This window comes from Trichoderma ghanense (assembly GCF_004382785.1).
Source record: "Trichoderma ghanense strain CCMA-1212 chromosome Unknown scaffold_1, whole genome shotgun sequence".
Lineage (NCBI taxonomy): Eukaryota > Fungi > Ascomycota > Sordariomycetes > Hypocreales > Hypocreaceae > Trichoderma > Trichoderma ghanense.
Genome location: NW_027395664.1, coordinates 2,959,596 through 2,974,320, shown reverse-complemented (window position 1 = coordinate 2,974,320; position 14,725 = coordinate 2,959,596). Strand labels below are relative to the sequence as shown.

Below are 14,725 nucleotides of genomic sequence, written 5' to 3'. Positions count from 1 at the left end.
TGGAGTGAAAGTTACCCCATACAAGGCCATTTATACACAGTCTATAAAGTATCTTCTCTGACTGTGAAGTAGCATTCGCGTGTAGCTTGTACTTGGTTGGTCCCTTGATGTCCCTCCCGGCAGCAGTTACACTAACAAAAAAAAAAAGTATGGAAAAAAAGACTATAATTTTCAAGATTCGTTGAGAAGCAACAACAACAACAACTGACCAGCAATCAGTTGAAATTACGGAAATTGTCTATATATCTTGAGAGAAGAGAAAAGAAGCCGGAGAACAAAAGAAACTTAAATAAAGAGAAGCTCAGCAAAATGAGTGCAAAATCAGTATCCGAGTCCTCCTCGGCCTCAAGCAACATCTCAGACGAAGCAGAATGGCTCGACGTCGAAAACGACGAAGAGGAAGCCATCCCCATCGTCTCCCTCTTCGACCCCCAACAGACCTTCCCCAGCTGGGCAGACATGCTCGACAGCTGCAAGCGGGACCACGGCTTCGACCTCGTCGCCACCATCAGGGACCTGCAGCTCGACTTCCACGGCGCCGTCAAGCTCGTCAACTTCATCCGCAGCCGCGTCCGGGACCAGCAGCCCGTGCCGTCGCAGAACCTCACGCTGGCCGACTTTGAGGATGATGCTTTCTTCAAGCCCGTGCTTGACAATGACGCACTGATCGTGGCGCTGGACGAGATTCTCGACAGCGACCTGGTCAAGGCGGATGCGGGTGCGGGTGTGGACCAGCAGCTGGATGGCTCTCGTGAGGAGCTGCTGACGCAGAAGAAGGCGCTGGAGGCCGAGCTGGAGGCTGTCCGAACGCAGTTCTCAAACTACCGGCTGGCCGTGCAGGAGACGCTGGATCGTCGCTGGGGAGATGACGAGGAGCAGAGCCCGGCCAAGGGTAAGGCTGGCGGCGAGGACCGTGGGAACTACTATTTCGAGTCTTATGCCTACAACGGTAAGAGAGCTTCAGTCTCATGACTCAATGATGGATGATCAGTCCAAAACAAAAATGCTGACCAGTCTCATAGATATCCACGAGACTATGCTCAAGGACACGGTCAGGACGGAGGCTTACCGTGATTTCATCTACAACAACAAGGACATCTTCAAGGGCAAGGTCGTGCTCGATATCGGCTGCGGCACAGGTGAGATAGTGTTGCTTGACTGGCTGATGAATTTTGGCCTCGCCCAGCTTGACCTAACCTAATCAAATCGTTCTCCGTAGGCATTCTGAGCATGTTCTGCGCAAAAGCCGGCGCAGCTCGCGTCATTGCCGTCGACAAGTCAGACATCATCAAAAAGGCAACTGAAAACATCTTCAACAACGGCCTCTCCGACATCATCACCTGCGTCAAGGGCGGCATCGAAGACGTCAAGCTGCCCGTCGACCAGGTCGACATCATTGTCAGCGAGTGGATGGGCTACTGCCTCCTGTACGAGGCCATGCTTCCCAGCGTTCTCTACGCCAGAGACCGATACCTCAAGCCTGATGGCCTGCTGGTTCCCAGCTCCGCCACCCTGTGGATGGCGCCCGTCCAGGACACCGAGTACACGCTGGAACACATTTCTTATTGGAGAGACGTCTATGGTTTCGATATGAAGGCTATGCAAGAAGGCATCTACGACGAGGCGAGAGTCGAGGCCGTTCCCAAGAGCACCCTCAGCGGAGAGCCGTACCCCTTCAAGGTCCTCGACCTCCACACGGTAAAGCCTGAGGAGCTCTCCTTCACAGCCAAGTGGGAGTCACGGCTGTCGCGGCCGTCAGAGGGCTTGGATGGCTTCCTCATCTGGTTCGACAACTTCTTCGCCACTTCCAGAGACGAGCCCGTGCCCGAGCCCTTCACGACCCCCGAGGATTTCGTAAAGGCGAAGCCGGGCAACGTCGCATTCACGACCGGTCCATCCGGCACTGTGACCCACTGGAAGCAAGGCCTGCTTTTGGTGCCCCGAGAATCCACTCCGTCCAAGCTCCCAGAAACAATATCGGGGGAAATCACCTTTGCAGCCCTCGAGGAGAATGCGAGAGCGCTGAGGATCGATGTCACATGCTCCCTCGAAGGCCAACCTACCGCAAGCCAAGAGAAGAAATGGTCCTGGAAGTTGGACTAGCGGGCAGTCTCGAAGCCTTGAATGGATTTGGGGAGAAAATCGTAGAACAGGGGAGCTAGAGGCCGCATATCGCTAGTAGTGAGGTACTTTCAGTGCCTGTAGCCACAGATTCACAATGCTAAGGAATCCCTCTCCCAGGATGAAGCCCTGCAACACACACCCAAGGTCAGCGAGCGTCATTTTCGGTAAACTCCAAGGCTCTTACCGATGCGACAATGATGAGAGGCGTGGTTGACTGCTTTCGTATACTTAGCCAATACCAGCTGATGATGCCTCCAATGGCTCGAGCGAGCGTAAACGACGGCACGTTGTACATGCCTTGGTTCTAGAATTAGACAAGCTCTCCTGTACAAGCCTGGTCGAGATTTGCTTACCGACTGCGACGGCAATGCCGCCGGGTATCCAAGAGCGCCATGGCCGCCCGACCGACAAAGTCCGCGCAAGGGTCGTGACGGCAAAGAGAGCGCCAGCCCCCGTTGCCCATTCCTTGGCCATAAATGGCAAGCCTTGCCCTGTGACGAGCCTGGCCGTGAATATCCAGACGTATGCTGTAGGAACCTGGAACAGTTTGCCGGGGATCTCGTATACCCTGCCGCCAGTGACCAATACGATTAGCAAACTCATCCGAGGCAGCCGGGCCACAGGAGGGCCCAGTCCATCACTGACTGCCGCGGACAAACTTACGCTGTGTAGATGTGATAGGCAAAGGCACTGAACACAGCGCCAAAAGTAGCGCCTATGATTTGTCCCCAAAATTGTGCCTTGGGAGCAGCGCCCAGGAGGTGGCCGGTCTTGAGATCTTGCATCAAATCTCCAGCCTGCAACGCGCCCTATTGTCAATGTTAGGAGATAGAGTTTGATCTATGAACTGCTTCGACGTAAGGAGCTTACAGCTTCAGACTGAATAAACCCCATTGTTAGCCAAACTAGATCGGACGAAGGACAGCATGAAAGGGGCGAGTATACATACGATAGCACCAGCAACCAAGTTGATGAGAACGCTGGACTTGTGAGACTGCGGGATAATCAGAGCGAAAAACAGCTGCGCCAGTTTGCTGATGCCGGATACGGGGTTAAGGTCGGTCTCTCCAAGGGCCCTCACACCCATAATGCTCAGGACTAGGGCCATGAGAACGGCAATAGCAATGGCGTATAGTGGCACAAGGTCGCCAAACACGATTCGGGTTGCTAGAATGCAGACCAGAACGGACGCGAGGAGTCCCCAGGAGACGATTTGGCTGCTAACCTGTTGTTCAATTGGGGCATCATCCAAATCATCCTCCTCTTCGATGGCGGAGGACTGGTCATCCCGAAGTATTGAGGGCTCGTTCTCTTCTTCCTCTTCGTCCCTATCTTCTTGAGCAGGAATTGGAGAATAACGATGAGATGACCCAAACAAGGCCGCGATCCTGCCATGACGAAACCGGCGCTTTAGTGCAGACGCAAACTTCACGACGTGGGTTTCGAAAACAGGGCGAAAAGCAATGTAGGCGAGACTGACAACAGCATCGACAAGCATAATAGCCAGAGACACCCAGACAATCCAGCCTTTGCTGCCATTTTCCCAGTCATCCACTGGGCCGGGAGCCCAGCCCTTCATCTTGGCCAAGGGGCTGAGAATGCCCCAACCGACAACTGCGCCGAGAGTCATGTGCAGCGTAGTCTCGGTTCCCATGATGATGCCTTGTCCGACGTATGCAAGGCTTGGATTCAGCGTCCAGAGCCAAGTAGACGCCGCGGCAGTCCCAAATACCGGGAGGTCCCGCAAGATGGGCAGGAAGTAGTTGCAGATGGTGAAAATGCCGGAAACGAGGAAGCTGAGAAGCAAAAGCCTCATGTTGTATGCCCAGTCCAGGTCCTTGGGTGCTGTTGGCTCTTCCTCTTCCGCCACAGAGCCGCCCTCGTCAACCAGCATAGGATCTTCATCTTTGGGCACAAGGCTGGCGAATCCGCCTTTGGCAGCGGCGTCAAGCTCCTTGGGAGATGAGCTTTGTCCTTGGCTATGGAGAACGCGGATAAGCACCGCCGTGCTGAAGCCGCTGGGGAACCTGAGTCGCTCTCTGATGATGACTTGATGGCGCCTGTGCGGTCATACAAAGAAAACCGTCTCAGCCAACTCGCAATATCATCACTGGAGAGCCGTTCGTTTCAAGGACACTTACAAAGGAACAGCAAAGACGACTCCGAAGTAGCAGAGACCCAGGGACCATATGATGAGCTGCCATGTACTCAACGACAACGGCCCCTGCTCATCAGCCCCGAGGAGGTAGTTCATCGCGGGAATCTACAAGTCATCCGAATGAGCAAGCCTGACGAGCGGGAGAGCAACAGCGTAAGGGAGTGGACGCCTACAACACCAACAAAGCCACAGCCCAGAGGCATAATGGCCATGCCGCCAGCTACGCTCTGCACCAGCACGTTCTCGACCGGGCTAAAGGGGAATCGCAGGTACGGCTTCAGCAGCTTGAAGACGGCGAATCCCATGAGGCTCGAGGGCATCGACATGATGGAGACCCAGCCGGTCTGCAGGCCGAAGTACATGTTGGCGGCGCATATCACGGTTCCAACAGCAAGGCCGGCAGCGACACCGCGGACGGTGAAGCTGCGCCCTTGCGGCGACGGAGACGTCATTCTCACAGGCCCTTTGACGATGTGTGCATCTGGACCGGGAGACCCTCTGTTAGATGACTTCGATCAATCAGCGGCGACGTTGGTAAATTCACGGTGATGATGACGATTTTGGCGTATCGACTTGTATGTTAGCTCAAGGGAAGCTCCGTCCGTCAGCTTTATATAAGGGAGTGTCTCGGTGGCTCCCTGATAGCAACCATTACTAATCCAAGCATGCATTAGCGCGTCTCCCAAGATCCCAGACAGGCAGGAACCCCCGAATATCGATCAACTACATCATTCTCCTGCTTCATTGGAGCTTCATCGAAATAGCACATCTCTCATTACTGATCCATGGATAGTATTCCCACGGTACCTCATGGATCTGCTGCCCAATACTCGTACTATCCGCGCTAATGCCTTGAGCTTCCAGAGGCTCACGGACCGATCAGTGATCCAAGGCCGTGCCATGGCGCTATTCGACCCGGACTGTCCACAGTTTGCAGATTCAAGCTTGGATCTCTTTGAGCCTAGGGTCGTAGTCATAGAAGATGATTTCTTTGTAGGTGAGTAGGTTTGCTGTATCGGAATCTATGTATATGGCCCTCGAGCATTATACCAAAACGCCCAGCACAACCCCGTATCTGCTTTGTATATCCCGTAGGTGAAATGCCATCGCCGAGGAAACGTCTACTGATCCTTCTTGTCCTGGTCTTGGCCATTCTCTACCCTTTGTAGATACGGAACGGATGTCAACACCCTCGGCCAAACGAGGATGTAATTGCTGCCTTGACCCGAGAGACAATGCCGCAACCAGGTCCCCCAAGTGATGTAATAGTAGGCTAGAGACAGCATCAGTCGTCAGCAAGCGCGAACACAAACACGTCTAGGGTACTGCGTCTGCCCACGGTCGGGCCAAAAGCGCCTATCCGAGGCAGTACGTGAGGTGCATGATGTGGAAGAGCAGATAGAAAAAGAGGCAGAAAAGAAATGGGGCATAGGGCAGTCGAGTGTTTACCTCCTAGTAAACATGTTAGTGACCCTGTTAACGCACAATTATGGTGCGAGGGGAGAGCTTCATTTACCAAGACCTGTCATGAGGTGCCACCAGGCGTGGCCTTCAAACAGCACGGCCCAGGGAAGACCAACAGCATGCCTCAGTTGCCGCACCTGCGAGCAAAAGACATTATCGAGATTCCAAATCAAAAAGCCGCCAAGAAAGACGCTCAGTCCTATCATAAACGGTTAGATGTGCTTTGCTAGTTTGCGCAGGTCATGAATGAGACGAACCGGTAGCGATCATGGCCCACATCGTGTTCAGCACCTTGGCCGCCTGCTGTGGATCGCGAGCACTCAATACAGGTCGTAACTGCGACTCCATCACCCACATGCTTCGAAAAACAACTGTAGCTGTAAGGAAAGCATAGGCGACCTGGTGGAACACAGGATCCTTGGTGACGTGGTAATAAATCTGAGCCTCTCTTAGCCAGTCGATTCGGAAGTAGTCATCTTCTTGCATTCATGCATAACCCACGAAAGACTCACCGTGATCGAACCGGCAAGCGAAAGCAGGCCAATTCCCAAGAGAGCTGAGAACGTTCGTGAACGTGAGTATGCAAAGCTGGCATGCATCATCAAGCAGGTAGTGTATATCATAGACAGCTCATCAATCAGTTGCATCGGATCTCCATGTGTCGTCTGTTAGTCAATCCACTTGTATGCTCAGTGATGCCACCATGGGCAGCAATGCTTACATTTCAATGTCGTATGAAAGAGGATGGAGCCCAGTCCTACCACCATGTAACCAAGGTAAGAAATCAGAAATATCGACGGATGCTTCTGTTGCAGACAATTCACAACCCCTCTTATCCCAAGCCACATGAAAATAGCGTTTGTCACTGTCTGCTGTTGTGTCAACAGAGAGAACAAGTTGAAAGGGTGATGATTCATGGCCGATACTGACATTACAGAGCTCAGCGCAGTACGAAGTCAATGCATAATCCTTGAAGTTTTTAGCATTTCTGCAAGACGAGATGAGCGTCTATAGCCGGGCCCAGCTCACCTCTTCGCAAAAGTTGAGCGTTGACGTCTGTTCGCCCCAGAATCCATTGCCGGGATCGGCGGTTGGATATGGGTACGAGATGGCCGTACGGAAAGCGGACAGGGTCATTTTGACGTTGCTTAGCAGCCTTCGATATGAGTATTAGAAAGATGGACAGTAGATAATCCGGGAGATGGAAGTGCCTCTCTGATGGAAAAGAGAAAATGAAAATAGAAAGGAAAAATGAAAACGATACAGGAAAGATGGAGAGGCCTGGGAGCCTTCGCAAGATCCCGTGCTTCCCGCCGTCTTCGATCTACCATAGGTGGGGCCGAGTCTTGAACTCGGAGGCTTGCTCGTACTGGGGACCTCAGCGGTCCATCGGGCGTGGAGCGGATGCAGGTACTCGGTACATTTAGCCCCGTTGTTGTGACGCATGCGCCCTGAGGTTTAGGTGCAAACCCGCTAAACTTTCAGGTTCCATGCCTCCCGTCCCAACCTGGAAGTCAGCGGCAGCGGGCAGGCATTAGGTTGTTATTCTGCGCTGGCAATCTGATCCAACGCTTTTCCATGCCGCGCCATTCGCGCCCAATGCCGTGAAATCTTCCTCGTCGCGATGCTTTGATGATGGATTAATGCCAAAGAGCGTGTTCAACAACCTCGAGTAAGTCGCCGCCTCCGACAAGCGATTCACGTCAAACAGCTAGAAACTCACAAGCATGTCTGCAGTGGCATCCGTGCAATCTCCCTACGACGATGGCTCTGCGCCCGACAGCGTTCGCGCATCCCCCAGTCGCGGCCTGCCGAGCCAGGAGCCCTACTATTCGAATCGAGGTACGGCGCTTCACGACGCCTCGTCCATGTTTGCTCGTTGGTTGACAGTTTAGACATTGCTGTGCTACACGCGATCATCACAGCCGCCCAGGAGCACCTTGACAATGCGGCCGGCCCGAAACCACTGCCCGCCGCTGCGCTCTTCAAAGCCTACGACGAAATTCTTCCCCAGCACGGCATCGATCCCGAGTCGGACCATCATCTCTCAGCTCTTGTGTTCAGGGTCGGCGGCGAACAGGGTGGTGGCAGCTTACTGGACAAGTTCCAGTCAATCCTCGGTCGTATAGGCATCGTTCTCGAATTCAGCGACGACTCCACCACTTCTCCCGAAGGCTATGCCGAGCACCCTTTGTCTCCAGAGCCGTTGGACACTCATCGTTGGTACCCCGACGACCTCCCGATCGATGAGGATGAAGACGCCCCTCCAAAGAGACCTCGGGCCTATAGCGCGACTTCCTTGGGAACCGACTCCGCTCCCCAGAAGATTCAGAGCCAAGAGCCAAGCAGCAAGAAGGATTACCGAGCGAGAGATGACCACGCTCCTGCTCATACCGACGCAAAGGCGTACTCCTCGGCCCAAATCTCCTCCACTGCAACGCGACACGTTGATCCATATCATCACTACCCAAGTCCGCTATTCGACCACCTACCTATCGATCTCGATGCTCCAGATGACGACCCCAAGGCTCGCCTGTTGATGCCACAAAGCGACATCTCCCTCCACTCAGCAGAAAGGAAGTCCGAACAGTATAATCAGACTTTGGACCGACCACTGGGACGCGTCAAAGAACACGACAAGAATCAGTTTAGCGATGTCGAAGACGATGAAAAACTCGCCCAGGACGCTGCGAGACAAGAGAAGCGAAACTCGGAGAAGACGATCGAGAGACCTAAGCACAACGACAGGACTGAAGACGAAGCCAGCGCACAGCCCCCCCATTACTTACCCAAGGAAGCCCAACCGGCAGCGCAATCAGAGCGGGATGAGCCTCCAGTATCAGTTCAGTCCGACAACGAGCACACCTTTTCGCGCTTGCATCAAGAGCGACTGCTTACAAGAGCGACACGAGCTCGCGAGATCTACTTGGCAAGCAAGGTCTTCAACCACTGGGCAGACCGAACCGCAGGGCGACTTGAGCGGGAAGGCGTAGCTAGAAGACACATGATTCGCTTTCGCTGTTTCCAGGGCTGGAGCTGTGCGCCGAGTCTGCGATATCCGATCATTGAGAACCTCAAGGCCCTGACGGCGGTGCAGAAGCTACACCGCGCCGTGTCGTATCAGCAAGAGCAGCTGCGTCTGGCAGCATCGGCGATCGCACAGAGGCATCGTGCTCGAGTCGCGTCGCGCGTCTATGACCAATGGTGCTCACACCTGGTGGCCCTCGCCTACCGCCGGAAGTTGGAGAAGAAATCGAAGCAATTGGCCCTGCTGGCATGGAAAGTGAGCACCTCCAGCAACCTCGTCAAGACTCAAGCCATAAGCAGGTTCAATCGGCGCGAGGGCATCATCAACGCACTGTCAAAACTGCAAGACCACACCATAATCAACAATCGCCAACTTCATGCAGCCAGGCAACTCGGGTCACTGCAGCTGCTATTCGGCTGTCTCACGGAATGGAGAGATCAGGTCCAGGTCAGAGCGCAATCATCTGCCTATCGTGACAAGCTGTCGATTGCAACCGTTGGCCGGACGTTGGAGAATTGGAAGCTGTCATCACGAGTGCAAGCAGTTCGATGGAGGGCAGATTTCATATCAGTGACGCGCGCCCTTGCAAGCTGGCGAAGGCACTACATGCAAGAGGAGTGGCGGCGAAACTTGTGTGCGAATCACCTCAAGTCATACCGCATATCAAATCTCCTAGGCGCCCTACAGCGCTCCAGCAGCATCGAGGCGCAGCGGTCGCACCTCAGCAATCGAGCCAGGTTGTTCATCGTCACAACACGGGTATTGCCCATCATGGACTCGGCTGTTCAAGCGCGGAAAAGCCAGATGAAGGAGATGATCAGACAGTACTTGATGATGAGATATACGCAGGTCTCCTCGGCTCGAAAGCGGCGAAAATTCTACGAGGCTTTGGATCAATGGCGAGCCGTGACAGTCCAGGCGACCTCGGAAAGCGATGTTGTCACCATGTACAATGCAAAGTACTATTATGGCCAGGCTGAGCTCGCTCTCACGAAGTGGAGAGCACGTACCGAAGAAGATCTACAGGCTCAGCTGGCTGCCTACAAGCATTATGCGCAAGGCGTTTTGGCGACCTGGGGCGATATTGCCAAAGAGCGTGAGCGGGTGGAGATGCAATCCCTGGAGCTATGGGCTGCCCGCAGGCAACGGCAGTATCTCAAAGCGTGGTCGATTTGGTCACTGCAGCGCAGTGGACAGGCCCATACCGCGACAAAGGTACAGCAGAAGAGATACGGCGAAAAGAGGAATCGCACATTCCATCACTGGAGACAGGTTTGCTTGAGCGGAGATGCTGCTCGCTCAGAGCAAGACCTGAGGTTCACCCCACGAGCCGAACCCCCGAGTGGCCGCCGCAGCGGGTGGCGGACACACTCTGTCCGTCGACAACTGCTGGTGGACAGGCACGGCAAACAGGATGTCACCGCTGTACAGCTTGAGACGCCAACGCGCTGGACCGGCAGGCCGCTGAATATGTCCTTACCCCTATCAGCCAAGCCATTAGCCTCATGGCGAGAAACTGACGAGGAGTCGGCCACGTCCAGTGATACGGAGGATGTCGGAATGCAAAAGTCTCCAAGCAAGCCCCCATCCTTTACAGGGCGCGTCACTCTACCATCTACGACTCCCCGAGGTCCGGTGCCCGTGCGTTTGGACCTCAAGGCCATGCGAGCAGGCACGTCTCCTCACCGTTGGAGCAAGAGTCCTTCGAAAGCTCAACCTGGCACAGTCCGAGACACGTCTCGTGGACCACAGTCAACACCTCAATCGATTTCCAAGCCGAATTTTGGCAGTTCGGTGGGTGCACTTGGTCGTTCTATCCAAGTACTGTCGGAATCGAGGAGGCGACCAGCAACAGCTCCGAAACAGCCAATCGGCCGACCAGTACCTTTGTCTGCGCAGCGCTCAAAAGCAGGGCAGCCATACGATTCACTTTCGGCCGACAAGCAGGATTCTGCCAATTTCGGGGACATACAAAACTTGCGAATCTCATAAGGAAAACCGCTGTGGCGGCTACCTCACGCATCAACTTGAGCGATCAAAGTCACCATGAAGATAGATCTAAAATGAAATGCCTCTGTGCCTCATGAGTCTTACGGCTGTTGATGGCTTTGCTGCTTGACTTACTCTGTCTCTCATGTGGATTGATTGAATCATGCCTACTGAGTAAATCGTGTTGTTCTATACCGGAGTGTGCCCAATGGACTTTGAGAGCTATCCATAAAACAAGGGTTGCATGCAGTGTGACGATAGGACGCAAATATGTAATGATCTTATAAGGACTGTGATGAACTCCAACTTCGTTGATGAAACAACCCTTGAAGTTGATCTCGTATGACATTCTATGCTTACTAATAAGTCTAGTAGAACCTGGGCAGTACTGTTCCTGATTTGTGCAATGCCACTAACCTCCTTCGTCATACCGCCCAGCTTAAAGCTACGACGCGTGCAGCCGCAGAGACGCGGTTCCAATTACCTTTACATTTCCACGCCGTCGAAGTGTGAAATTTGGTACCTTCATCTGTCTTATCTCAAAATCATTACCCTATGCACTTTGTCCTTATTTCCTCTGAGATGCATCCATCAACAAGGAGCTGTTAAACGGAAGAGAAGAAGAAGAGATAAGAGCGAAAAAAAAAAATCATCGAAAAGGCTAGGCCATAGCCGCTACCAAGAGAGCTATCTACGTCATGGAACAGCTTCAACGCATCCGCAGCATGTGGCAGTTTGCCAACCTGTGCCAATGGATTTACATCTTCGGTGATGCTGCCTCAATTGACGATGCGGTTGACGTCGATGTGAGCACGGACTTGTTTTCCTCACTTGATAATTCGCGAGTGCATCCTGACCATTGCGCTAGTATCTCGAGACGGAGTGCCTCAAGCCGAACTCACCGGGACTGAACGACGTTGCTTTGGCCCTCTTGCGGTTGGTCTCTTCACAGCGCGGTCTCACGTACGTATTGTGTCTTTCGACTGCTTATCTCGCCCTCCTCTTTCTCAAGGGCAATGACTAACAACCGGCGCCTCGATGAAGGCATGCATCGTTCGATGACCAAGCTCGAAAGCAGTACCTGCTGAAGTCGCCAGACACCAATCCTTTCGGCGACGATGACGCTCCCAAGTCTTTCTCTGAGCTCGATGTATTCAGCAAGGTAAACCTCATCTCGAGCTGGAATTCCTTCTCGGCATCAGCATTGACCATGACGTGATAGATCAGAGTGATGCAACAATTCACGCAATGGGCTATGATTCGCCCGGAACTGCTTCGGGAGAAGATGAAGGAACAAAAGGATACTGAGCAAACGACCTGGGTGCGTATTGTCTCCTCTCATGATGCGTATATCCTCTAAATGACTTGTAGCGGATCGAACCCTACGGCTGGGATAGCGAAGACCGCACCTACTACGTCCTCGACGATAACCGAGTATACCGTTTATCAGAAGCGCCCCCCAGACCCAAACCGGCTTCTTCCAAGTCTAGCCGCCAGTCTCGACGTACGGGGAAAAGGAGACGTGTATCCGAACCGGACGATGCCGCCGACGCCTCCGTCAACGATGCTTCGAAAGAAGGGCTTGAACTGGACTATGAGGACACCCATCTGGGGAACATGCTTTGGGAGTGTGTGGCAGTGACTCTTCCAGAAGTCCAGGCGCTCGTTGAAAGCATGGCCAAATCACGAGACGAGAACGAAAAGATACTTCGAAAACAGCTGCGAGATCATCTGGTGCCCATTCTGGAGAAACAAGAACAGGAACGAAGCCGCCGGGAGCTGAGGCGCGAGAAGGAGCTGGCAACTCTCGCCAAGATGGCCAATGCCAAACGATCAAGTCGAATTGCCTCCAAGGCGGAGCAGCGAGAGCAGCAAGAGAAGGCAAGGATCGAGCAAGAGCGTCTCAGAGAAGAAGCCGCCATCCAACGCCGGGAAGAGCAGAAAAGAGTCAAAATTCAGAGGGAGCTGGAAATGAGGCTCGCTTCCAGGGAGCAACGCCTGAAGCAAAGAGAGGAGCGCCGCGTCCGGCGAGGCGAGAGCGGCACCCCGGCATCTGTAGGTGAAGATAGCGAGGTTACAGTGGCAGATGCGATATCCGGACAATCCCGGCATGAGAATGGCGAGAATGGCCGCGATCTCCAGGGGAAGCAGGAGGAAGAGGAGGCGTGGGTATTTGACTGCTCATGCGGCCTGTACGGGCAAGTCGACGACGGCAAGCACAGCGTCGCCTGTGAGAGCTGCAGTGTATGGCAGCACAGCAGGTGCCTCGGGATCAGTGAGGCTGCTGCAGATCACCCAGATTTCCACTTCGTCTGTGCCTCTTGTCGTCAAAAGAACCCTCCTAACACGGAACCGAGGAGCAAAAGCCCTGCTGCTGCACCGGAGAGCCATCCTGCACCGGAGAGCCTTCCTGCACCGGAGAGCCATCCTGCACCGGAGAGCCATCCTGCACCGGAGAGCCATCCTGCACCGGAGAGCCGTCCTGCACCGGAGAGCCCTGCTGCTGCACCAGAGGGTCATCCTGCACCAGAGGGCCCTTTGGCACCGAAGAGTCCTGTTGCTCCGAAGAGCCCTCCTGCACCACAGAGCCATTCTACACCAGAGACCCATCCTACAAAGAGCTCTCCTGCACCCAAGCTCGACGTTGCAGACAACGCCGAGCCTGCCGCTGCCTCCATCCAGATGGGATAGGTATGCAAAATCAAGCACGTCCTTCTTGGTACAAACCCAGACCAAGACACATCACTACAGAAGCAAACCTGACGACAGTATTACTTACTGGCTGCTTGCCGCTCGACCATGAGTTCTCGTTCTTCCAAACGACTCCACGGACATGTCAAGATGACACCGCATACTCTCACCCAAGTCACGCATGCGTTTGGCAGCCAATGTTGCTCACCAACGCCGGCGTATAATACCGAGGACTCAAGTATCTGGGTCCATGATCAATTTCACATACTGGTAACCATTATCAACTGCGCCACTCACAAACGTCAGCTGATCGTCGTCCTCGAAGCCCTAGTCGTGATAGCCTCCCGCTTTTGTAATACATCTGTGCAAGTATACAACTGGCAGACACTGAAATGGTATTTTTAGAGCCATCGATCCCCTTGCAAAACTTGGGAACGCAGCGAATCAAAGAATGCCGCTGCTTTGCTCCGCACGAGCAAGTCGAGTTTCATCCACTGGTGTTAGTTGCTCGCAACAAAGACGGAGACGCTGAACAGAAACGGAGACTCTGAAGCTTTCAAAGCCGCCTTGTCTTTTGCTTTGGGACGGTCATTGACGGATCTTTGTCCGCTCACTTGGCCCATTGAAATACTCTCCATTGGTTCGAGCGTCGACTGCGTTGGGAATGTTAGCTTTCGACTTGGTGGTTTGTCCGAATCGCAACAGGCGTCAAGACGACATCATCGACCACCTCGACTCAACTACTCCATGTGTATCTCTCTACTTACCTGTCCATGTCTCTATCCAAAGCAATCACTGGTCATCTCTGTCTGTCATTTTATTTCCTGCGTGTCTCCACTTCTACTCATCTGTGGGTAGAAGAAGTTTGATTGGGAACAAGCCGCGATATGCAGCACCAGCTGAGGCGGACTCGCCCATCGGTCCGGCAAATGGCGATATGCAAGGGCCCGGCTTGTCCTGACAAGCCATGGCTCCCTCCGAGGGACTGGATGGTCCAATAAAGCTGTCCCTTCCAGCGGGACGGCGAGACTACCGACCGGATGAGCTGCATTCGAGCATCCACGGGGCCGCACGGCCAATGGTTGTTATTGGCGAGCATTCCAACCGCTGCAGCGCTTCGAAGCTGTCCTGTGCGCTTGACGGACGCTTGCCACATGCGCGCCGGTTGTTCCCCTCTTCTGAGCTTGGCTGCGTGTCACTGCCTCCGCAGTCTGTCGCTTTGGGCCATCTGCGACTGAGTTTGGGTCCCATGGTTGTCACAGCGTCCGCAG

At 53.9% G+C, this 14,725-nt stretch overlaps 5 protein-coding genes across 5 annotated transcripts; 3 read left to right on the top strand and 2 right to left on the bottom strand.

Annotated features, from left to right (window-relative positions):
* Positions 1-309: 309 nt before the first annotated feature.
* Positions 310-2,103, top strand: CCMA1212_002369 (Ribosomal protein arginine N-methyltransferase rmt3; the record flags this gene model as incomplete). Its single annotated transcript, XM_073699754.1, has 3 exons — positions 310-949; positions 1,023-1,139; positions 1,220-2,103. The coding sequence occupies 3 exons, from the start codon at positions 310-312 to the stop codon at positions 2,101-2,103; spliced, it is 1,641 nt and encodes a 546-aa protein (XP_073562006.1).
* Positions 2,104-2,175: 72 nt separating this feature from the next.
* Positions 2,176-4,780, bottom strand: CCMA1212_002368 (Putative oligopeptide transporter; the record flags this gene model as incomplete). Its single annotated transcript, XM_073699753.1, has 7 exons — positions 4,456-4,780; positions 4,266-4,387; positions 3,074-4,184; positions 2,788-2,933; positions 2,478-2,692; positions 2,309-2,421; positions 2,176-2,250 (listed from the first exon to the last, which is right to left on the bottom strand). Exons 1-7 carry the CDS (start codon positions 4,732-4,734, stop codon positions 2,176-2,178), a joined length of 2,061 nt encoding a protein of 686 aa, XP_073562007.1. The 5' UTR covers positions 4,735-4,780.
* On the top strand, positions 4,487-4,831 carry CCMA1212_002367 (uncharacterized protein; the record flags this gene model as incomplete). The annotated part of the gene is made up of 1 exon (XM_073699752.1): positions 4,487-4,831. One exon carries the CDS (start codon positions 4,487-4,489, stop codon positions 4,829-4,831), a length of 345 nt encoding a protein of 114 aa, XP_073562008.1.
* Positions 4,832-5,403: 572 nt separating this feature from the next.
* On the bottom strand, positions 5,404-6,902 carry CCMA1212_002366 (Alkaline ceramidase 3; the record flags this gene model as incomplete). The annotated part of the gene is made up of 7 exons (XM_073699751.1): positions 6,776-6,902; positions 6,677-6,754; positions 6,468-6,615; positions 6,259-6,375; positions 6,004-6,222; positions 5,799-5,945; positions 5,404-5,555 (listed from the first exon to the last, which is right to left on the bottom strand). Exons 1-7 carry the CDS (start codon positions 6,881-6,883, stop codon positions 5,404-5,406), a joined length of 969 nt encoding a protein of 322 aa, XP_073562009.1. The 5' UTR covers positions 6,884-6,902.
* Positions 6,903-7,345: 443 nt separating this feature from the next.
* On the top strand, positions 7,346-13,454 carry CCMA1212_002365 (uncharacterized protein; the record flags this gene model as incomplete). The annotated part of the gene is made up of 8 exons (XM_073699750.1): positions 7,346-7,350; positions 7,484-10,568; positions 11,471-11,569; positions 11,632-11,726; positions 11,808-11,925; positions 11,986-12,084; positions 12,135-12,932; positions 13,017-13,454. The coding sequence occupies 8 exons, from the start codon at positions 7,346-7,348 to the stop codon at positions 13,452-13,454; spliced, it is 4,737 nt and encodes a 1,578-aa protein (XP_073562010.1).
* Positions 13,455-14,725: the final 1,271 nt, after the last annotated feature.